General features: G+C 35.4%; 1 protein-coding gene across 30 annotated transcripts in view; it reads left to right on the forward strand.

Annotated features, from left to right (window-relative positions):
• Nucleotides 1-24,796, forward strand: part of Rims2 (regulating synaptic membrane exocytosis 2) — a 518,293-nt gene that overhangs the window by 118,855 nt on the left and 374,642 nt on the right. For all 30 annotated transcript variants that reach the window (XM_063257715.1, XM_063257709.1, XM_063257711.1 and 27 more), the window contains one exon: nt 4,656-4,866. In XM_063257715.1, coding sequence (XP_063113785.1) covers nt 4,656-4,866 — 211 coding nt within the window. The remainder of the gene's footprint in view (nt 1-4,655; nt 4,867-24,796) is intronic.

The raw sequence follows: 24,796 nt of genomic DNA on the forward strand, positions 1-24,796 counted from the left end.
ATACTTTGATACGATTTTTATCTTCTAACTAAGACTTATTTTTTGGGCTTAAAACATGATCTCCTTTGAACAGTGTTCTGTTTTCACTGAGAAGAATGTATGTTTTGTCACTGTAGCACAGAGCGTGATGTACATGTCAGTTACATCCATTTGGTCCAATGTGTAGTTCAAGTCTATTGTTTCCTTAATGGATTTTCTTTCTGGATGATCAGTAGGAAAGTGAGCATCAAAGCTCTTATTCTTACTGTATTGCAGTCTGACTCATTCTTCAGGTCTGTTAGTATTTGCTTTATATATTTCAGTGCTCCAGTGTTGGGTGCATATGTGTTCATAATGGTTATATTTTCTTGATGAATTTATTCCTTTATAATAAACACTTTTATCTTTTTACAATTTTTAATTTAGTGCATTTTATTTGATTTATCTTTTTCTACTCTCTTTTGGTTCTAGCAGTTTGATTGTAAAGTGTCTAGAGATGTATGTGTGTATATGTGTGCATGTGTGTGCATCTCTGTGTGTGTGTGCATGTACATGTATGTTTGGCATCTATTCTACAAAGGATTCTCTGAGGTGCTTGTATCTAACTGGGCATTTTTCCTTAGTTTTGAGAATTTCTTGACTCTTATTTCTTCAAATATTTCTCTGTTTTCTCTATATTATTTTTTTGTCTAATTTCATGTATCAGGTTAACTCCTGGATCTTCTGTTGAGATGCTTCCCTACTCTTTTTTCTTCTTTCTGTTTTGCTGTGGATAATTTTTATTTTATTTTTTATTTAAAAATTTACTTACTTAACTGAAATGCCATATATTGCCATCCACTTACTGTGATACATCTTTTTGCTATGGTGATTTAGAGGATCTTCAAGCCTGTATAGATATTTCATAACTATTTGGCCATTTGGGTATATGTCTGCATAGTTTCTTCAGCAATTTTTTCTTTTAGCAAACAAAACACGGAAGGGTAAAGCCCTGGCCTAAGTAACTAGGCATAATGAGAATCTGCTCCAAGTATTCATTTCTCTGAGGTAAGCATCACCCTTGCATCTCTGTTCAATTAAGAAAACCATCCTTGTAATTCAGGATGCTGTTTTATTTTTAAGCAGAGCCTAGAACCACCTTAGCTGGTACTTAGGTGCTAAATGGCTAGAGCTGCTCCCACTAATTGGTAGTGAATAAGTTTCAGCAAAACAGACTCCTGTTGAGTCTTGCAGAGTGCACTTCCCAGGGCAGGGCAGGGCAGGGCAGGGCAGGTGGTGCTTCAGTTGGACCCATGTACCTTCCTTCTTGGCTTCCCTTTTTTTCTGATCATTGTTCTTGATGCATTTGAGGCAGTTATCTTGACTCTTGGTGTGCTCCTTATACTCAGTACACACACTGATTGTCTTGGCAAGCATCTTGCCAGTAACTTATTTACAACAATGTTGGGTAACCTTGTATCTTCAAGTTTTGCCATGGTGACATCTGTGTGGCACTCTTTTTTGAACAGTACCAGCTCCCTGATGTCTACAGTATCACCGTTTTTGAAGATTAGCATATATGTGACCAGAGGAATAAGCCAGGTTTTCTAAAAGGCCTAGAGAACGTGTACCAGGTCCTTCCCCTTTCTCTTGGTTCTTCATTTTGGCAGTTCCAGCCAAAAAGCTGGAACTGTGCATCGAATTTAATGACTAATTCTTCAGTTTATTGATTCTTTCTTTGAATCTTTTGAATGTACTCCTGAGTCCATCAAAGAAATTCTGCATTGTTGATAATGTTTTTTTTTATTCCTAGTTTCTGTTTGATCCTTTTTTTATGGTTTGCATTTTTCTGCTTGAATTTCCTGTTTGTTTAAGCATTTACTCACTTTTCTCTGTATATCTTTTACTTTAGTAATCATTTTAAAGTTCCTAAGTGGTAGTGCCAACATCGTGGCACCTCTTAATCTGATTCATGTCTCTCGGTGATGGACTGTTTATTCCTTTTCCCCGCTGTGTGCCATACGTTTGGATTTTATTTATGCTTTGGCATGGACAGCATGCTGTTGGTGTTGGGAATTGAATCACAGATCAAGTTAGAATTTTAGTACATTTGGATTTTGTGGTTGCTATCGTTATTTTTAGTGCAACTGAGTTGTAAAATTCTTCAAAAGCACAGGCTGCACGTTGTACTTTGGATGGACGCTGAAGTATCAAAAGTTGTTTTAGGGCTTTCATTGCCCTCTCAGCCACTCCCATACGCCCACACCGTAGTGCACTGTCCCTCCTTGTGCCCGTGAACGTGCCTGCCACTCGATGCGTGTTCTGTGGTGGGGGAAGGACTATTCTCTGTTGTTTCCCACCCTCTGTTTTTGACATACCTTGTCGGCAGCATAACTGGAGTTTGTACTGCTCGGGGGGCCTTCAGTGGCCTCTCTTCAACTGATCTGAGTATGTTGACCTATTTAAATAGAAAATTAAAATGATTTATAGAGGAAAACATAGATTATATTTTACAATTACTTATTTATTAAATAAAAATACTGTAATCTATGTTATTAGAAAATTAAAATGACCTATAGAGAAAATTTAAGGTAATTTTTGCATTAGTTTCATTGTATTAAATACATAGTTTAATATAATTACACTGTGAAATTTCTATAGCATCTATAGCTAGAAAAATTGGTTTATGGGACCCATAACCAGTGTAAAAGTGCTGTCTGTATTCTAGGCCATCTCATCAATCAGTGCAGTGATTGACGGCAGCAGCGTCTCTGCCACGTGACTGCTTGCACACGAAGCTTGCACATAAGTTGTTTTGAGTGCTGCAGCGGTGGGAGATGCATGTGGAAACACTCAGTACAGTTTGTTTACAAGCATCATGCAGCTGAATATGCTGCTGTGTTCAGACCATGTAGAAAACCTCAGTTTAATATCAAATATAATTCAAAGGGATCATAAATTACTACTATAATTTTTATGGTCCATAAAATAACCGTTTGATGTGAGTAAAGGAAATACTAATAGTCATATTAGTAATACTATTTTTAAAAGATTTCTTTACAAAATATTAAGAATGTTATGAAGAGTGCATTCAGTAAAAATGAGATAACATTTTGAGTGAAATATACTGTAGCTGTAAGATATGTATATTGAGTTAATTGAATCTTCTAATCTTTGCTGTGTTAGAATGGAATAAATGGTTACAACATAATTTTTGTTTTGCCAATAATGCTGCCCCAAATCTGTGCCATTTGGGGCAGACCCCACCCCCCATTATACCGTGAGCACTGTGCCTTGGAAGTGGGGCTTGTTAGGAGTTCACTGTATTTCTATCTTGAGAAGCAAATCTACCTCTTTTTTCCCGGTTGGCTTGGGGCCGGAGGTTTGTCCCATTTTCTAGTGATGAAAAGACTCTGATATGTATTCTGGTAGGATCCTTCATGCCAGTTGGTTTCATGGGAGGAGAGTTTTGCTCTTTCTCTCTCCTAATGGCCGTGCTCTTTGGCTCTGGCCTGGGGATGATAAAATTTACTTTCTCTCCAAATTTTTAAGGGAAAATGCCTGCAGTAGCCACCAGTCACCTCTTTTGTAGTGGCACAAGTACGTGCTATTGAAGGGGTGCTTCTTTTTGGTTTAGTCTCCTGCCTTGATTTCTGTCTTCCTCTTGAGCGCCCAGTGGAGGCCTTTTAGAGATGTCCTTGTAAGTGTGTGTGGACTTACAGTTCCAAACAATCTTGCTAGCCCACTCTCAGTGTTTAACAACTTGTTAGAATTTTAACTGATTCCCCTTTACACTCTAGGATGGCTGCCTCCTGCTCCTGTGTTTCAGGCGAGGATGACATAGTCGTTGTGTCCTAGTTTTCTCTAGGGAGATCTGTGGTTCTTTGGAATTTAGATTGTCTATCTTAGAGCCTCAGCTCTCTGAAGGGCTCAAAAAAAAGTTGTGATTTTGTAGGATATTCATCCTTTTGTTATTGTTGATATGGGAGTGACATTATTTATAATTTTCTAAATGTTAAGCTGAATGTTAATTTGAATTTTTAAACATTTAAAACTTTTCCTATGTAGAAAATAGAAATGAAAAGCTGTATCACTACTTCCAATTAGTGTCAATGATAGGCTTTTCTGAATGCTTGCCCTTTTATTTTAAAGTGAAACCTGGCTTTACTTTTATTCACACAGCCCCACTGGCTTGGCTGTTAATGTTTCAGAGCCAAATTCTGTTGAGACCTTTGTAGGTGTAAACAGTGAACACCTACAGGGTTTTCCCACTGTCTGCATTCTTCAGATTTTTTACTGAAGAGTATGTCTTGTTGATTTGACCTTCTAGGTTTTGGCTTCACTGTGTAAATCAGACGACCTTTCCATATTTTTGGGGTTAAGTTGTTGAAAATGGTATTATAAACATTTTAGAGCATACGATAAAAAGATATTGTAATGGTAGAAACTTAGAGTTCCTATCCAAAGAAATACATCTCTAAATATATTGTGTTGTTTCTTAGCATATGTATCAGAAACTAGAACAAATTGGGACATGTTTATGATATAATGTACCATATGTTATTCTGTAAACACGTGTAGTAATTAAATTTTATTCTCATGCTTATAAAATTGTGTCCATAGGTTGTGGTAATTTTTTTTGTTTGTTTTTTAGAATGCATTAGGGAAACCAATTTTTCTTGTTTGTTTCCTGGCAGAAAACTGCACCAGCAGTTTGAAATGTACAAAGAGCAGGTGAAGAAGATGGGAGAAGAATCACAGCAACAGCAGGAACAGAAGGGCGACGCCCCGACCTGCGGGATCTGCCACAAAACCAAGTTTGCTGATGGCTGTGGCCACGACTGTTCCTATTGCCAAACCAAGTTCTGCGCTCGCTGTGGAGGCCGGGTGTCCTTACGCTCAAACAAGGTACGGAATGAGACCCCGGCAGGGAATGAGACCCCGGCAAGTCTGCAGCAGTAAAGCTCACTGGAAATGAAATAGAGAAAATAACTGAAATTAATATTCACAGTAATGGGAGAGCAGAACTCTGTATTGGCTTCACTTTAGGTAAAAGTTGGTTTAAGTTTTCACTGAATTCAAAGGGTATTTGTCTCACTGTTTTGTGTCAGTTGCTTATGATGTTTAGAAATCTAGGACCTTAGACTTTCAAAGAAGGTGGAAAGGATTTAGAGAGCAACTGATGTCCCTCCTTTATTTTATAGCCTCTGACCTAGAGGCTAAATTCCATTCCTAAAGCCCTACCACGGGTTAATACCAAGGTTTGGTGTGGCCGTCCACATTGCGAGGCACACCCTCAGGCTTTGAAGGTCGGCTCCCTCTTTGACTCTGTTTCCTTTCCTTTTAAAAAAGCCACATCCTAGCTTGAGATTTTGATTCATAATTTTATAGCTTTTGAAACTACATCATCATTTGTATTAAATAATAGCCTTAGACTGGAATTTTAAAAGGAAATATTAAAGATTTATTTTATCTTAGACTTACGAAAAATTAGCATATAATTCTATAATCAGACAGTAAGAGAATAACAATAGCTTTAAAGAGTACTAGTTTATCCACTAGGGAAGACATTAATGCTACTCAAAGACTGCTTTGTTGAAATTAACAGAAACAGTATTTGAAAATGTTCATTTCAATGAGTTATTTAGAATTTTCCATTAGGACCTCATTATCATCTGATCACCTAATTATTTTCTTTGATAGTTTCTGAACAGACAGCTGATATGTTTGTATACATTACCTGGACATGTCGGGAGCAATCTGTTCTCCTGGTGATTTCATTTCTTCATTTTCTCATTGTTCTCTTTTCTCAATGTTTCGTTTTTTCCAGTATTAATCACTTATTTTTCCTAAGCTTTTCCCTTGGCTTACCTCATATTTATTTTTTTCCCCACGTGATACATTGTCTAGAAACTGGTAGAATTTTGAATAGAAATGGTGAGAAGAGATATCTTTGCATCATTCTTAATATTAGGGGGGAAAGCATTCAGTGTTTCACTGTTAGGTATAGTGATAGTTGTAAGGTTTTTACAGGTGCCGTCTGATTTGCTGAGAATTTTATGTTTTGTTTGTATATTTATCATAAATGGTTGTTGGATTTTTGTCAAATGCTTTCTCTATGTCTATTGAGATTAATCTTATACTTTCTTCCATTTTTAATATGATAAAATATTTCGAGTTATTTTCCTTTTGTGGTACTGAGAATGAAATGTGGGGCCTTGAGCTGGTTAGGCAAATGCTCTACTCCTGAGCTGTATCTCCAGCTCTCTGTTTTCTTTTGAGACATCATCCCAAGAAATTTCTCAGACTGACCTGGGGTTTATCTGCCTGTCTTCAGCCTCAGTACCTAAGATTTTCTTAGTTATATCTTTTAGGGTTCTGTATACTTTTTCGTACTTTGCTAATTTTATAATGTTTTATTATTACTCTGTTGATATCTGTAGACTCTATGGTGATGCTACTTTTATCATTACTATATTGGTAATTTTGTATCTTTTCCCTGTTTTTCCTGTCCAGTCTCCTAGATGTTGGTTAATTTTATTGATTTTCTCAGTGAACCAAGTTTTGGTTATTGATAATTCTCTATTGTTGATTTCCGTTTTGATCTTTATTATTTATTTTGTTCTGGTTTCTTTGACTGGTTTTCTATTTCTAAGGTTATTGAGACTTTAATTGCCTATTCCAGGAGTCACACGCTATAAATTTCCCCTGAAAACTGCTTCACTGACATCGCATGACATAATATCCCTCCATTGTGTCTAATATGTTGTCTTTTCATTTTTATTCTGTTAAAATACTTACAGATTTTCGTTTTCTTCTTTGATCCACTGATAACCATACAACTCACTTATATTCTTTTTCCTAAATACTAAACCAAATTATATTTTTTGCCCTTGGTTTTATTTTACTATGCTTTCACATTACTGATCTTTTATTTTTCAAATCTCTTATTTATTTATTCTCACAAGCATTTTACTTTTCATGACTAGAAGTTCTATTTGGAGCTTAAGTATGTTTTGGCGGTTAATGTTTTGCATGTATAGTAACTGTTTTAATGTCCTCCTTTGCTAATACTGGCATCCCTGTCAGTTCTGGCTTGGTTCTCATGGGTAATTCTCATGATAACAGGTGTTTTCCTGACTGTGTATGTCTAGTATATTAGATTGGGTGGCAGGCAGCCACTGTACTGGTGGTGGCTATCTTTGTGTTCTTTTGACAGTCCTTAAACTTTTGTTCTTGGGTTCAGGTCAGCTATGTGCCAACAGTTAATATTTTCACATTTTACATTTATGATTTTATATGTGGAACTGAAGTAGTGTTCCATTTAGTGCTAATTATTTTCTTTTATTGAGAAAAGACTCTTGTGAACATTTTAGCTGGTGTCCTGATAATTACTTACTTTTCCAGTCTTGCTAGGAGAATATCCATTCTTGTCTGTAATCCTGTCAGACTTTTTTTTTTAATTCTCATGAATTTCCTCACACATGTGCTCACTGATCATCACTCAGCTAGATGCGTGTGTGTGTGTGTGTGTGTGTGTGTGTGTGTGTGTGTGTGACTACATCTGAGCGCCCTCTAATGGTCCTGTTTCCTGGAGAATTTCTCCAAGTAGCAACAGTAGTGATTGTGGAGTTTATCTTATTTCCTGTTTTTCAGTGCTCAGTACTTTTGTTGCCTCTTGTCAAATGTCTTAAAACGTTCTTCCAGATATTTATTCTGTTTTTATTTGTTTCAGGAGGGAGGAAAAATCCATGTTTCTCCATTTAGGTCAGACACAGAAGTCCTCAATGACATTGCTTGAAACCAGACTTCTTTGTTTTCAGTGTGTGATTCTTTCATACTAAACAAAATTGTAGTTAGTATATTAAATTCAGTGAAAAACTGAAATAGTCCATGAAATAAATTGTACTGTGGTCATTCACAAATCTCATTCTGTGCTTTTGATTAGCCTGCTGCTGCAGGGTTATTGAAAAAAAGAAGGGGCCAGGGTAGTATCTCCTCATTTTTCTCAGATATTTCTTAGATCTGAGAGGGCTATTAGGAGAATAAAACATGTTAAAAAGTATGCTAACTTTTAGCTTCAGGAAGATAGCCCTGGATTTCTTTCATTAGTTTATTTTCATTCACATTGAAGATCTGCGATAATGTATCTTATTTTATGGTAGGAAAGCATTCCTTTGAATGAAATGTGTAAAGATTTCCTGTATTCTAAATAAAATAACTGTTGAGTTCAATTTCTTTCTTTGAATTTAATCATCATAGGTATTATGTAGTAGAAGCTGCCTCATATAACAGATGCCTCATACATTTGTCTGATTTATCATAGTTGCAAAGGATTCAGATAGGGAAATTTGCTGACAATATTCTTAAGAAGTAGAATATTAAGAATATAAATAATTTATACCTTACATTTAATTAGAATGCTATTTAAGGAATTCTTTTTGTGATCTCTTAGGAGAACACAATAAAATAACTTCATTTGAATTCTGAGGCACTTTCATATAGCACCATCCTTAAGAATTAATTCCACCTTTGAGGTACATCAAGGATACAAAGACAAAACTGTTGGACATATAGAAACACTAATACAAAGATTTTTATGAAATACAGCATCTATTTGTTTCCTTTAAGATGATAGTGCTTAATAAATTAAAATATATTTAATCAAACAAAATAATGACTTTGCAAGGAAGAAATTATTTGTAATCATTGAATGGTGATATTGGAAAGATATTAGATTATATTAAAGTGTAGGAACTTCAGCTTTTTATTTTAAAATCTTGGTAGCATATTATCATCTGCTCAACTAATTACTATCTGCTGATGACTCTAATTTTGAAAAATAAAGGGTGTACATTTTTCACAATTGTATTATTTAACAAAGAAGAAAACTTAAAAGAAACAGATGAACTTTTTCATCTTATAAATTATCAGGTTTTAAGTAGAATAGATTATTTCTTTATAATGGTTATAAAAGAAAAGTGAAGCTCAGTCCTTTATATAGATGTGTATTCAGTATATCAGATTGTAGTAGTGGAATGATAACATTAACATTCTATTATATAGCAAATTATTAATATCATTCATATGAGTGGTTTTGAAGATAGTACTTAAACTATATATTCAGAAATTGAATAAGGATTAGAATATTTTTGCAATACTCTAGGTAGACCTTTTTTCCACCTTCCCTCCCTCCTTTCTTTCCACTCTTGCCCCTGCAAGTCTATGGACAGTGTCCTAGCACAATATGCAAGCAGTCTCTACACATTCAAGATGCAAACAGTATTGTGTACGAATTTCTTGTAAAATTTACAGCATCTTCATGTATTAGTGCAGCAGAGGAAATCAAATATTCCCCAAGGAGAGGCTGGCCTAACTTGAGAAACTCAGGGGAACTGAGTTTTGTTCTTGCCTTGATTTTGTTTGATTTTCATTTGACATGTCACTTCTTGCAGTGTTTATATAATCTGTAAATGAAACATTGATGAAAAATGAGACATTTCTAATGTCTCTTTTGGGTTTTGCATCTTATGAATTTTAAAAGTTATATTCTTCACAATTCTTGAAATATCTGAGAAATATATTCCAAATGGTTCTACTGCTTAAGTAATTTTAAAAAATAATTGAGGTGCTTTTGTTTATTTTTAAAAAATATAGTACATTTTGTTAATTAAGCTTTTGGGTGTTTTTTGTTTTTGTTTTTGTTTTTGTTTGGCAGGGAGTACTTGGGGCTGAATCCAGACTTTTCAAATTGAGCTATATCCCCAGCCCAAATTTTAAAATTTTGAATCAGGATCTCAAAAGTTGCTTAGTTGCCCAAACTGGGTTTAAGCTTGTGGCCTTTTGTTTTAGCATCCCAGCTGACCACCACATCTACTTTAAGGTTTGGTTTTTAATCCTTCTCAAATTTATATCACATGGAGCAAGGAGGACATTATTATTCTAGAAAATTGTATAGGAATTTGAGGAATAAGCTTACCAGATTTACATAATTTATGAGTCATCTTTAAGCAAGTGATTATTGGCCATGCCTAGTGAATTCCAAGTGGCTAGCAGTTGCTTGCATTGTGCCCCAGGAGCCGAAATTGCACGAGGTGATTCCCAGCACATAGGGAAGCTTTCAACATTGCTTTAAACTCAGAAATATAGGAAAATGACAAAACAAAAGAGCAAAGTGCAATCTCAAACCTCCAGCTCATTCCAAGCAAGCCTGGGAGACATGGACATAGAAGAAAATGTAAGCCATACACCTGAAATGCCTAAAATGATAACAACTTAAGTAAAGAAACAACTCCTGGAGGCTATAAAAGAACTCAGAGCAGAAATAATCTCCCAGGTAAAAGAAGAAACTATAAATATAATGAAAGAAATGCTGAACATATCAATAGAAGACATAGTTAAAAAATTAAAGGAACAGTGCAAAAAGATGGAAACCCTGAATGAACAATATAAGAAACAAACAATGGATGAAGCAGATTCAAAGAGATAGACAGGAAATCAAAAATTCCATCAGAAGTTGAAATGAAAGTGAAGATAGATTTTCATACCTCAAAGACAAGATTGTAGCTAATGAACAGGAAAGGAAAGATCTTTTAAAAATAGCAAGGAATCAGGAAATAATTCAACAACTGCAAGATGATGCAAAGAAAAACAACATAAGATTGATAGCTATAAATGTAAAAGAAGGGGACAACACAAATGATATCAAGAAGCTATTTACAGAAGTAATAGCTGAAAATTTCCCAAACATGAGAATGGAAACTGACATACAGATCAGTGAAGCATATAGAATTCTAAATAGCCGTAACTAAAATAAAACTACACCCAGACATATAATAATCAGTATCCCATTAATCAAACATAAGAACAGACTATTAAAATCTGTTAGGGAGAAGACACAGATCACCTATAAAGGAAAGCCTATCAGAATCACAGCAGACTTCTCAGCACAAACAATGAAGTCAAGAAGAAGATGGAGTGAAGTGTTTCAGATCCTAAAGGAAAATGATTTCCACCCAGACTGATGCACCCTGCAAAACTGTCCTTCAAAATGGATGGAGAAGGGTCCTGAGAAGATGACAGATCGATAAGTAGCAAGGTAAAGAGCCTGTCTGAGAGAAGCAGCTCAGACTCTAGAATTTACCAACATGGAAAGGACTGGACAAAAGGAGAGGGATTCTAATGACCCAGGAAGAAACTAAGGAAAAAGAAAAAGGAAACAAAAAAAAAAAAAGAAAAACGTGGATGGAAGGCTGGAGCCAGATACACTCTCACTGGAGCTGGCCTGACTTGCAGTCACTGCGCTCACACTGGAGCTGGTCCAACTCAGAATTTTGGTGTTCTGCTAGAGCCGGTCCAACTTGTGGTTGTGCTGAAGTCAGGGGTTGGCGAATCCAATGGAGAATGGAACTGGTGTGGAGAACTGTACTAACCTCTCCCTGTGGGAGAGGAGGGATAACTGGACGACATACTGGAATTGGGCAGGGCGAGCCTGAACAAGGAATCACAGTGGCTTCAGTTGGGCACTCCCTGCCCAGAGCAGATTGGTGGGATTTGCTTGGGCTGGGTCACACCCCTGGCCAGGACCCAATAACCAAGGATGAAATTGTCCCTGAAGCTGGCTCAAACTGGTTCTGTCTGTGCAGCACACACTAATGTGGTGAAGGCCACCATTGGTTGACTGGCTCAGAGAGGAGGGGTCAGCCTATATCACCTCTGCTTGCACCTCAGTGATTAATAGCAAACTGGAGAGAGCAGCAATCCCTAGCCAGCATGCTTCAGAAGAACCATAACCAATATGGAAAGGGATTGGGACCTCCACCATATACCTGTATGGAAGAAACCAGAAACATGACAAGAGAAAGAAATAAGAAAAAGACCCAGCCACCAACACAGGGAATATGGGTCCAGGAGAGGTATATACAGAAGAGATCGAGGGCAGCAAACATGCAATATTGGACATGACATGAGCTGATATAAAGAAATATTTTCATGACATTATAGATGAACTCAAAACTGAAATTTAATACAAGTAAAGCAGGATATAAGAAGATTAATAAAAGAAATACTAAGCACTCTGAGGAAGACACAGATGGAAGACTGGAGAAACACAATAAAGGAGAGAAACCTTTGATGAAGAATATAACAAAAACCCTAGAATACATGAAACAGATTTAGAGAGATTACCAGAACATTAAAAACTCCATTGAAAGCTGACAGAATTGCCTGAAAGAAGCTAGATTAACAAAGCCTGAAGATAGGTTTGCTACATGTTATCACAAAAGGAAAGATCTCTTAAAAATAACAAAGAAATAGGCAGTAACAGTACAAAGGTTAGAAGACAACATATGATATTTAAGAATAAAAAAATGTGAGTGAAGAAGCAGGGGTAAACACAAATGAAGAAAAACTTTCCAAGCATAGGAAAAGGGATGTGTGAGGCATACAAAACTCCAGCCAGGTACACCCAAAACAGATCTATACCCAGGCATATAATAATTAAGATCCCAGAAATTCATCACAAGAACAAAATATTAAAAGCCACCAGAGAAAAGAAACAGATCACCTATAAAGGAAAACCCATCAAAATCATGACAGACTTCTTGACACAAACCATCAAATCAAGAAGTACTTGGAGCGAAGTATTCCAAGCCCTCAAAGAAAATAACCTCCAACCCAGATTGATGTACTCTGAAAAGCTGTCTCTCAAAATTAATGGAGAAACAAGATGGTTCCATGACAAAGAGGAACTGGGAGAGTTCATGACCACCAATCCAAACCTACAAAAAATACTGAAGGACATTCTAAAGAAAGAGAGAAAAAAAATACCAGAATTTCAGGAACAGTCGCAGAGAGGCCTCAATAAAGGGGGCAGACAGCGGAATGAAGGAGAAAAGTAGACAACCAATGACAAAAATAGCATAGCAGAAATGAGGCAGAGAAGGTTGGCTATAATCTCTAACATAGATGGCCTTGATACACTAACAAAAAGAAACACAGGCAGGGTAGACCAGGAGATAGGTCCATAGAGATGCTCTGTATGGGAAATATAATTAACCTGAAAGAGGGTTTATGAACCGAATGTCAAATATGAGAAAACAATGCTCTATGTGACAAGGAACCAGAGAGAAGTAGGGGCAGTTCATCCAGCAGCTGCAGATAGGTTGGAAAAGACATGACACTTTTGTGCAGTGGAGAACTACTCAGTCAATAGTATATCAGAATTTAAAATCCACATCATTCTCATTGTTCTGTGTAGTTTGATTATATTCTGTTCCAGTCTGTCTACTTGTACTAGATTTGAGACACAGATAGCTATTCCAAAAATAGCAGGATATATTACAGTAACTATGCTTAATTTCCTATTAACTTAATCTGAAGCCCTGTATAACTTACACTGTATTATGACTGATCTTATTTTAATCTGGTGTGTTAGATTGTTGGTTTGTCTTGACTGATTTTATTTGAATCTGTTATGATTGATAGTATCAAGTCTGAGAGTATAGGCAAATACTCTGGAGATGACAAGATTCACTAGGATACCCACTCTGGTTTGACTATTACCTGCTGTTGAAGTCTTACAATGTCTCCAATGTTTTGTTTTTATTAATATTGTTATGTATTGTTATTTTCAATTAAAATCAATGCCTGATGATATAAGATAATTCTATTGAAGATAACAAGAGACATCATAGTATTGTTTTACATGTCTATTTTGGTTCATGTTTTTCTAGGAATTTGTTTTGTTTTGTTTTGTTTTCTCCTCTAATACAGAAAGCATAGACATACTCATGCATGTGTATAACTTCTAAACAGTTTATGAGAACTGATTTCATAATGCACGATGAAATGAACAGCTACTTTGAAGAAAAAGAGACACTAAGGTACCCAGTGCTGATTCCGTACTGTTATGATGTAAAATCCAGTAATACTATTATTCTTTGTTCAGAGTGATTTTAGTCTATTTTGTCTTGTTTAATTTCAATATATGTGAAGGTATGGACAGCTATTTTGAAGAGAATGAGAGACACTATGACAGCCACTGTTGACTTCCTCATTGTCTGGTCTTGAAGGCCTAAAATGCCTTCGTCATCCTGTTCTGATCAGTTGTAAACTATGTTGTTTTGTATGAATTCATTGTATGTGAAGATGTGGACAACTATTTGGAAGAAAAGAGACAATATGATAGATAGTGAAGATCTCCCATTGTTTTGCTTTGAAATCTGTGTCTCTTACATTGTTTTCTTATGTTCTGTTTTGTTGTTTAATTTTACTCGCTTTAAAATAAAACTAAAAAAATGGATGGAGAAATAAGATATTTCCATGACAAAAACAGCTGAAGAACTTCATGACCACACAAAACCAACCCTGCAAAGAATACTGAAAGACATTCTAGGTAGAAATAGGGAAAAATACAACTAAGCAAGGCAAATAGTTAAACAGAGTGGAAAGGTAAAGAATCAACAGCAGAAAGATAACATGTCAAAAATAAACCAATGTATATCAGTTATAACCATTAATGTAAATGGCCTCAATTCACCAATTAAAAGAAGCAAACTGGCAGAATGGATCAAGAAACAACATCCAACCATGTGCTGTATACAAGAAACCTATCTAACTCAAAAGGAAACCCATAGACTGAAAGTCAAAGGATGGAAAACAGTACTTCATGCAACAGGAACCCCCTGCCAAAAAAAGCAGGGTTAGCTATTCTGTTTGCAGACAACATGAATTTCAAACTAAGAATGATAAAAAAAGATAAAGAATGTCAGTACATATTAGGATAGTTAGGAAAAAACTTCAAGAGGAAGAGATAACTATCTTAAATATATATGCACCAAATTTGGGAGCACCCAGCTATACAAAACAAATATTAACAGAAATGAAAAATCAAATAAGTAATAACACAATTATAATAGGAAACCTTAACACACCATTGACACAAAGGGACAGATCAACTAGATAAAAAATCAACAAAGAAAGATCTGAATCACACCTGTGAACAAATGAACTTGGTGGATATATACAGAGTGTTCCACTCAACATCAGAATATACATTCTTCTCAGCAGCACATGGGACATTGTCTAAAAGAGACCATACACTAGCCCAAAGAACACAGTTAAGTAAAGGCAAAAGAACTGAAATTATCCCATGGATGTTGTCAGATCATAGTGCTACAAAACTAGAAATAATGACAAAAGAAACTGCAAAAATCCCACAAACACATGGAAATTGAATAATACACTCCTGAGTGATACACTCCTATGGGTCACAGGGGAAGTTAAAGAAGAAATTAAACAGTAACTACAAGCAAATGAAAACACAAACACAACTTAACAGAACCTGTGGGATGCAATGAAAGCATTCCTTTGAGGAAAATTTATTGTGGTGAACCCTCACATCAGGAAAACAGAACGAACACAAATAAACAACCTGATGCTGCATTTCAAACATCTAGAAAAAGAAGAACAAGTCAAGCCCAAAGCCAAAAGAAGGGAGAAAATGATAAAGATCAGAGCAGAAATCAATGAAATAGAGACTAAGAAAACAATACAAAGAATCAATGAATCAAAGAGTTGGTTCTTTGAGCCAACAAATTGATAAGCCTCTAGCCAACTTTATTTTAAAAAGGAAAGAAAAACCCAAATTCATGCAATAAGGAATGAAAAGGATGAAATCACTGCAGATCCTGTGGAAATACAGAAGATCATCAATACCTATTTTGAAAACCTCTACTCTCATAGACTTGATAACACAGAAGAAATGGCAGATTCCTAGAAACATATGAATTATCAAAGCTGGATCAATAAGATGTAAAACTACTGAATAACCCAAATTCAATTAATGAAATTGAAAATGTAATTAAATCCTTCCCTTCAAAGAAAGCTCAGGTCCAGACAGATTCATCCTCAAACTCTTCAATGAAATTGAAAGGGAAGCAGTTCTCCCTAACTCATAACTAATATTTGGAAGCAAATGTTATTCTACTACCAAAACCAGAGAAAGCCCCAACCAAAAAAGACTGCTACAGGGCAATCTCCCTCATGAACATAGATGCAAATATTCTTAGTAAAGTATTAACAAATAGGATGCAGCAAATCATCAAGAAGGTTGATCAAGTGGGATTCATCCCAGAAATATAGGGATGGTTTAACATACACAAATCAATAAATGTAATCCACCATATCAACAGAGCCAAAAATAAGAATCACATGATCATTTCTATAGATGTAGAAAAAACTTTCAATAAGGTCCAACACTTGTTCATGATAAGAACCTCACAGAAAATCGGAATAGATGGTCTTTATCTCAATATGATAAAAGCCATCTATGACAAAGCAGCTGCCAGCATCATATTAAATGGCCAAAAACTGAAAGCCTTTACCCTAAAAATCAGGAATAAGACAAGGATGTCCATTATCACCACTCCTATTCAAATAGTGCTGGAAATACTAGGCAGAGCAATTAGACAAAAGAGAGAAATAAAAGGAGTAAGGATAGGAAAAGAAAAAGTTAAACTATCATTATTTGCAGATGATGTGATACTCTACATAGAAGATCACCAAAACTCCATTGAAAGACTCCTAGGAATAATAAATAAATTCAATAATGTAGCTGGATGCAAAATCAACACTCAAAAATCAATAGCATTCCAACACACTACCAACACAATTACTGAGAAATAAGAGAAGCCACACCCTTCACAATAGCATCCAAAAAAATAAAATACTTAGGAATCAATCTAACAAAAGAAGTAAAAGATCTATTCAGGGAAAATTATAAAACTCTGAAAAAAAGCAAAACGGACCCCAGAAAATGGAAAGACATCCCTTGTTCATGGATAGGAAGAACAAATACTGTGAAAATACAAATTCTCTCAAAATTGTTATACAGATTTAATGCAATCTCAATCAAAATACCACTAGTGTACCTCACAGATCTAGAGGAATCATTCCTAAAATTCATCTGGAACCAGAAGAGACCTAGATTAGAAAAGGCAATTCTAAGGAACAAAGGCAAGGCAGGAGACATCACAATCCCTGAATTGAAGCTATATACTACAAAGCTATCTGTAATAAAATCAGCATGGTACTGGAATAAAAACAGCCCTGAAGAGCAATGGAATAGATCAGAACATACAACTACAACTACAAACCTACTTAGCCACCTTATCTTTGATAAAGGGGCCAAACACGTTCACTAGAAGAAAGACAGTCTCTTTAATAAATGGTGCTGGAAAAATTGGCTCTCCATATGCTGAAAACTAAAACTAGACCCATACCTATCGCCATGTACTAAACTACAGTCAAAATGGATCAAAGATCTAAATATTAAAACAGAAACACTAAACTTGCTGGAAGACAAAGTAGGTACAAATCTTGAAGACATAGGGGTCGGTAGAAAATTCATGAACAAAAATTAAAGTACATGGGAAATACCAGAATCAATAACTGGGATCGCATTTTATTGCATGTTTTTAATGTTGAAAGAAATCTCTAACAGTAAAAAGGAAACCCATGAATTTTGAAAAAATCTTAGAGAACTGTCCCTCAGACAAAGGACGTCCATCTAGAACATATAAAGAATTTAAAAAAAATCAGACCCCCAAAATTCAAAAACCTAATCCAAAAATGGGCATCTGAGATGAAAGCACAGTTCTCAGATGGAGAAATATAAATGGCAAATAAATACATGAAAAAATGTTTGACATCATTAGTCACTAGAGAAATGCAAATTGAAACCATACAGATTCCATCTCACTCCAGAAAGAATGGCCAGGATCAAGAAAACTACCAATAACAAATGCTAGAGAGGCTGTGGGGAGCTAGCAACTCTGTTGCATTGTTGATGGGAGTGTAGACTGGTGCAATCACTGTGGAGTTCAGTCTCAAGGTTCCTCAAAAAGCTGGGATTGGAAGTCCCATTTGACCTAGCTATACCACTTCTGGACATTTTCCCAGAAGAATTGAAAGCATCATATCACAGTGATACATGTGTACCCATGTTTATAGCAGCACAACTTGTAATAGCCAGACCTTGGAAACAGACTAAATGCTCATCAACTGAAGAATCAATAAAAAGATGAGGTATTTTTATAAAATGCAATACTCATCAGCTATAAAGAATGATCGCATTGAGATCGTTTTAAATAAATGGATGCAACATGAGACCATGCTCATAAGTGAAATTAACCAAACTCACATGTGTAAATACCATATTGTCTCCGTAGTATAAGATATGCTAACAGTACATAAGATACAAAATCCTCAATAAATACAGTGAAAGGATAAGAATCTATTCAACAGGGAAAAAATAATATCCCGAGGAAAAGGAGGAAAAAGAAAAAAGAAAGGAATAGAAAAATATCTAAAATTATATAAATACTCTTAGGATAGCTAAGATAATTGTGCTTAAAATTCTATAAGTCTTTGGAACAAAACAATTCACATTCATAGGATTGGAACAATTTTTCATGTTAGTGTCTGGTGATCTGAGGAACTCTTGAAGATCATTATGTAAAATAAAAACCTTAGTTAACGCTCCTACCACCGTGGTTTGAAGGCCTGTATCGTCAGTGTTTTGGGCTCTTTGCTATTGTTATTTATTTGTCTTTTCTGTTTCATGTTTTTCTAGTAATCTGTTTTGTTTTGCTTTGTTTTTCTCTCTAACACAGAAAGGATAGGTATACATGTAAAGACTTACTTATACATGCCTAGATCTTACCCTAAACAGTTTATGAGAATCGATTATATAATGCATGGTGAAATGAACAGCTACTTTGAAGAAAAAGAGACATTATGGTATCCATTGTTGATTCTATATCATCATGCCATGAAATCCAGTAATGCTATTATTCTTTGTTCAGAGTGGTTTTAGTCTGTATTATTTAATTTCAACGTACATGAAAGTATGGACAGCTCTTTTGAAGAGAACGAGAGACATTATGTTAGCCATTGTTGATTTTTTTTTATTGTCTGGTTTTGAAGGCCTATAATGCCTTCATCACTCTGTTCTGATCAGTTTTATACTATTTTGTATGAATTAATTGTGTGTGAAGATATGGAACTATTTGGAAGAAAACAAGAGACATTAATTATAGTTGGCAAAAAAAAGCAAGTGATTATTTCACATACACTCAATTTCATGCCGTCATGCAGAACAAACTAGAGTATGAGAATGCTATTAAAGTAGTTGTGGAATTTTGAAAGAAGTTGCAATTGTCTTCTTTGACTGATGTCATCCTTTCAAATGGTGCAACTTAGTGACAGCAAAAATCAGTCTTAACTTGCAGAACTAAGTTGCTTTACACCATCTAATGAATGGAAGCAGTTGAAAATACAGCAGAAATGAAGTTTAAACCTCCAGTCCTGTTTCCCCTCCCCTCCCCTCCTCTCCACTCCTCTCTGCTAGTCTTTCTTCTCTGCTCTTCTCTCTCTCTCCTTCCTTCTCTCTGCTCTTTCTTCCCCCTTCTTTTTTTGTAATACTAGGGATTCAATTTACAGAGTGCGCGCTGAGTTACATCCATATCCATGTTGGTATTTTATTTTGAGACAAGGTTTCTCTAATTTGTCCAGCGTGGCTTATGTTTATAATCCTGCTGCAGCCCCCTGAGCACCTGGGATTATAGCTGTGAGCCACTGTGCCCCTTTCTGTGTGTTTTCTGTTTCTGGAACTACCTCAGATCTACTTCTAAGATTTCCTAGATCTGTTCCTTCTAAAACTTTCACTTTTTGGCCTGGCACCACTCTTCATTTTGTGACCCAAACCAGAAAGCAGGAATCATCTCAGGTTTCTTTCATGTATTACTCTTTCCCACAGTTTTAAAAAATGTTGTCCTTTCCTCTGTCTAATAAACCACTGGCTTTAGGTCCAGTCTCCTTTAGGTCCTTATCTCCTGTCACCGGGACCAGTGCTGGCCTCCTGACGAGTCCACCGCTGCAGTTTTGCCTTCTCCAACATGTCTTTCATGCCCTGCTCTGGATTCACACATGCACACGTGCACATACACACAGCAGGCATTCTGTCATTGAGCTACTCCCCTAGTGCTCATCCACTTTGTAAATTGTATTGTGAGACAGAGTCTCACTAGTTTTAACCTTGAATTTATGTTTTTCTTGCCTTAGTCTCCTGAGTAGCAGGGATTCCAGATACGCGCTGCTATCCCCAACCTACAGTTACGTTTTCAAAATGCTGATCTGATCATTGCCACTTTTGCATAAAACTATTCAGTGACTTTTAACCTTCCAGTGAATGAGGTTTCTAAAGGAGTCCAGAGCGTGAGTTTCACTCCATCCTGTGATGGCCCAACCAAGGCACTCACTACTTCTAACCTTGAACTTACGTTCTTCTTGCCTTTGTCTCCTGAGTAGCTTGTACTTTCTCATTAGTTAACTCTGTCTTGTTTTACAGTTTTGCTTGTCCTGCTACTGTAGTTTGAAATACTCTTGTTTCCTCTGGACTGCACCCTGTCACTCTTACCTACTTGATGAGTACTCACTCAGCTTTGGGGCTTCATATCATGTGTGTGAGGATCCTAATTTTCGATTCCCATGTAGATTAACTGGTCACTGTTGTATCACACTGGATTATGAAGACCTCTATTTTTCATGTATTTTTAGCAGTTTATTGTTACTAATTGCTTGCATCTCGTTAGTTTCACTTGGTGTCTGTAGGGTTGTATGTATTTGGCATGTAACAGGTTACTGTGTTGCGTGTTGAGTGAGTGAATGGAGGACAGTCGCCTAGTGGACTTGTCCTAGGTGTGTGAGTCTGGAACAGGCATTGTCCTTTGCTGCAGCTCAGGGTTGCGATGATATTCTCTTGAAATGGAAATCCAAACTTATGGATGGAAAAGGTAAACTATACAGGCAGAATTTAATTATTGTTTAAAGAGACAGACCTGAAAGAGAATGTTGTCCTGTGGAAGGAGAGGTATTTTCCACTGAGAACATAACCAAGAAAAACCAGTAAATGTTTACCACAGTAAATATGGAACACTGACGGAGCAAGGCACCTGTCTTTTTGGCAACACATAAAAAAGTAGTCAGAGAAAGGTAGAAAATTATTTTAGAAAGTAAAACTCACCAAAACATAATAACAGAAATTTTAGCTTTTATTTGTATTACTAAATATTTTGAACATATATTTCATTTTCATTAGCGTTTCCACGTCTAGTAATTATAACCTACACTAAGTTATTGATAATTAAGTTACAGAGGAAGGAAATATGAAGCCAGCGTATGATACAGCAGTGTACGGAGGTAACACTGTGCAGTGCTTACAGCACAAACTTGGAATGGAGACTGAGTTTGAACTCCACCTTTGTCACGTCTTAGCTTTGTGTTCAGTTTATAACTCTCTGTAGTTCAGTCTTTTCATCTGTAAATCGACATAATCATAGTTTCTGTCTTACAAGATTATTATGGAGGGAACATGAGTTACTATTTGTGAAGCACTTAGGCAGTGATGCTGTTGAAGTATTTCGTAATGATTTTTAAATGCCAGTGGATTTGTCTTTTCTTTACATGTCAGACACTCTGCAGGTAATCACATGTATATATTGGATTATTATATTTTTTATGACATGCATGAACTGAGTCTTCTGTAACATCCATATAAAATATGAGGCAAATTTCAACTTTAAAGCATTTTAATATACATTTTATTGGTGTATGTTTGTGATATATAATAATTACAGTCATCTTGGGGAATTGGCACATATAAATATTACATCTTAATCATTTTTATTTCCCATTCCCTTGTTTGTCTTCCCTTCTCTCCATCCTAAATCTTCTTTCCATTTTTTTTTTTTTAACTGTAGACTAAGTCTAAAATTCTGGTAAGTATCCAGGTGGCCCAGGTTGAAAATTAACTTCAAAACAACATTTTCAAATGTGAATGATTCATGTTTATTTTTTATAGGCCCCATGAGATTTTAATCAGCCTTATTTTAAGGTCCTTAGTAATATTTTATATTTAAATATTTGACTTTCAGATAACTCAATTCCAGTTTGACTATTAATGAGTCACTTGACAAGTACAGTGAGATTTCTGACTTAATTGTATTACTGCAGTCTGATTAGAAGTTGTAGCCATCCCTTTGGTTTTGAAATTTTTTTCTTCCAAAGGCTTTCCAGTTCAAAAAAAAGTAGCTTTTTGGTGAGTGGCATCATTCTCATCCCTCCTTTGTCTTTTAACACTCTCCTGGGGAGCTTTTGTTCTCAGTCAGATCATGCTGCTAAGTCCCGATGATCACTTGTGTAGCTATGCCCCAGAGATCTGTTTGAATATGGCAGCACCTCCAGTTTGTCATATTTGCATCTGACATTTTTATTTACCCTGAATCTGCTTCTCTCTGTGTTTTCTTTTGAGTCATTGGCCTCTTCTACTCCAGTTGCCCACATTTGGCTCCTGGATTCTTCTCTACTTCTGTTCCTCAATCAAGTCTCAAGGGGGCTTGCTTCTTAGTATCTCTTCTTTCTAGTCCTTCTGGTGCTATATATTTCTTGCCTCTCTCACTGTATTATCCAGAATGTTATAACAACTTCCTAATTGTTCCTCTAGCTTGTAGACCTGCCTCTTGCAGTTGTCTGCACATTCTGGTATAATGAGCATTCAGTAGTAATTAATAATACTGTATTTTATTTATAAATCCTGTGGTAGACTTCGTGTTTTCCCTTCTATTGAATGGCAGTAGAGACACGGCACAGCACTATTTCAGGTACATGTTGTAGCTAGGTGTCTCCTGTATATGTTAGAGCTAAAATTGATCTTGTTTTATCTGTTAAGAAGGATTTTTTACTAAAAAATTCTTTATTGCCTTATTTTCTTTCTCTCTTTTTTTCATTTCGTGAAAGTATTCTGAGTTTTTGCCAGATACAAAATAGTTTAACAGTGGAAACTTTACTTCACACTTATCAGTTACAATGTAGTCTTTCCAAATTTCTGATAGTACTATTAAGTCTTATTTGTATTTTTGTATATGTCATATTCTTTGTTTTTCGTCTCAGTGTATTTGTTCATGTATTTTGTCTCAGTATATTTTGTATTTTGTTGATGTATTTTTCTCAGTGGGCCTTTAGAGATTCTTTTTATTATTCTTTAGAATCCAGCACACACATCAGATTCTTTTACTCTTTATCTCTAGGTCCTGTGAGTTCCTCTCTTATTTGTGTTTCCACAGTACTTTTCTACTCTGCTTTCAGGACATCTGACTGCTGTACGATGATTTTTCTTCTGCCACATTTAGTTTCTTGAAGGCGAAAACCATTATTAGTAGTTTTTTTGTATCTCAGATTTCTGGTGTAATACCTGATTTGTGCATAACGAGTGTTCCAGAAATTACTTTTTGAACTAAATGCTTGGTAGCAGATACCCTTTGCATAAATAACTTTCATATCACAGCTTTAATTTTATAACAAACAAAGCAGCCAAGAATACAGTAGCTTAAAAGATGCTGTACTGGGGTGTAGGATATAAGGTATCTGTTGCGTACTCTTTCATAGGTAGGCTGTCAGATAAAGAGCTTTGTTCCAAGCACCACACAGAAGTTTTTATGTGATTTTATTTAATGCTTAAAAAACCCATCAGAGAAGCACCGAGTCCCTATTTTGCCAATGAGAAGTAAAGTCGTGGTGAACTCTGCATTGAAGACAGGTCTGTCTGCTTGTCACTCCTCTTACACTGCTGTCTGTACTCCTGCTCATCTTTCAAGGAGATGGTGATAACTCAAAATTCACATTGATTTTTAATTTACATAAATTTAAAAAATATGCCAGGCCATTATTGTTGCGTTGTCAGTTTTGTTATCATTTTCCTTAGTTCATGTTTACAAATGAGCTACTACAATTGTTTATTTTTCAGTTTATCTAAATAGGTTCTTTTTACTAAATTATATCTTTTACTACCTTATTTTCTACATTTAGAGTATTGGAAACTGTGACCTACAGATTTTATATTTAGTGACTTTTTCCAATTATAATTTTAATTTGTAGTTATAATGTTTACAGGACTCCTAAATGAATGAGACAAGTAACTTATAGAAGCAACACATGTAATTCATGTAAAATTATAATCACGTAAAATTAGTATTTAGTTTTGATAGCATAAGAAGTTAATGATAAATAATGATGTTATGTGTTATCTCATTTTGTATATGAAAGCTTTATAACAAAGTATTTTTCAGCTCTTCACTGACTGTTTAGTGTTTAATTAGTCTCAGGAAAAGGACTTTCTTTTTTCTGATGTTGGATATTTTATTGCATTTATGCAAATTATTTTGTTTATATATCTTAATATATTCTAGTATAAGGTCACACTCTGAATTGAATAAAATGTATGACAAAATTCCTTCTAAATTTAAAAATTTAAAACCTAAAATTTTAGATTTCTGTCAAAACATAATTTAAACATTATCACAGTTTTTATTTTCCTAACAACTCTTTAAAAACTTTTATTTGTTTTAAGAATGGAATTAATGGGGCTGGGGGTTTAGCTCAGCGGCGTAAGCACCTGCCTTGCAAGCAGGCAGTCGTGAGTTCGATCCCTGGTACCGATAAAAAGGAAAAAGACAAAAAAAAAAAAAAAAAAAAGAATGGAATTAATGATTTCTTTTTCTTTTTCTTTTTGTCTGTTCTGTCTTTTTAAACTTGCTTTCGTGGATATTCACACCAGGAGGACAAAGTGGTTAGAGTCTTTTTTTTCCTGTCTAATATAATTTTTTTCTTGTGGTGGTTGCCAGTTTTTAACTTTATAGCACTATTTAATTTATGTATTTCTTAAATGCTTTGTTACACTTGTATTGCATGATAATTGCTAAGCATTATAGCATATTTAAGC

This window comes from Cavia porcellus, unplaced genomic scaffold, assembly GCF_034190915.1.
Source record: "Cavia porcellus strain 051 isolate PalLab524CR breed Dunkin Hartley unplaced genomic scaffold, mCavPor4.1 scaffold_10, whole genome shotgun sequence".
Lineage (NCBI taxonomy): Eukaryota > Metazoa > Chordata > Mammalia > Rodentia > Caviidae > Cavia > Cavia porcellus.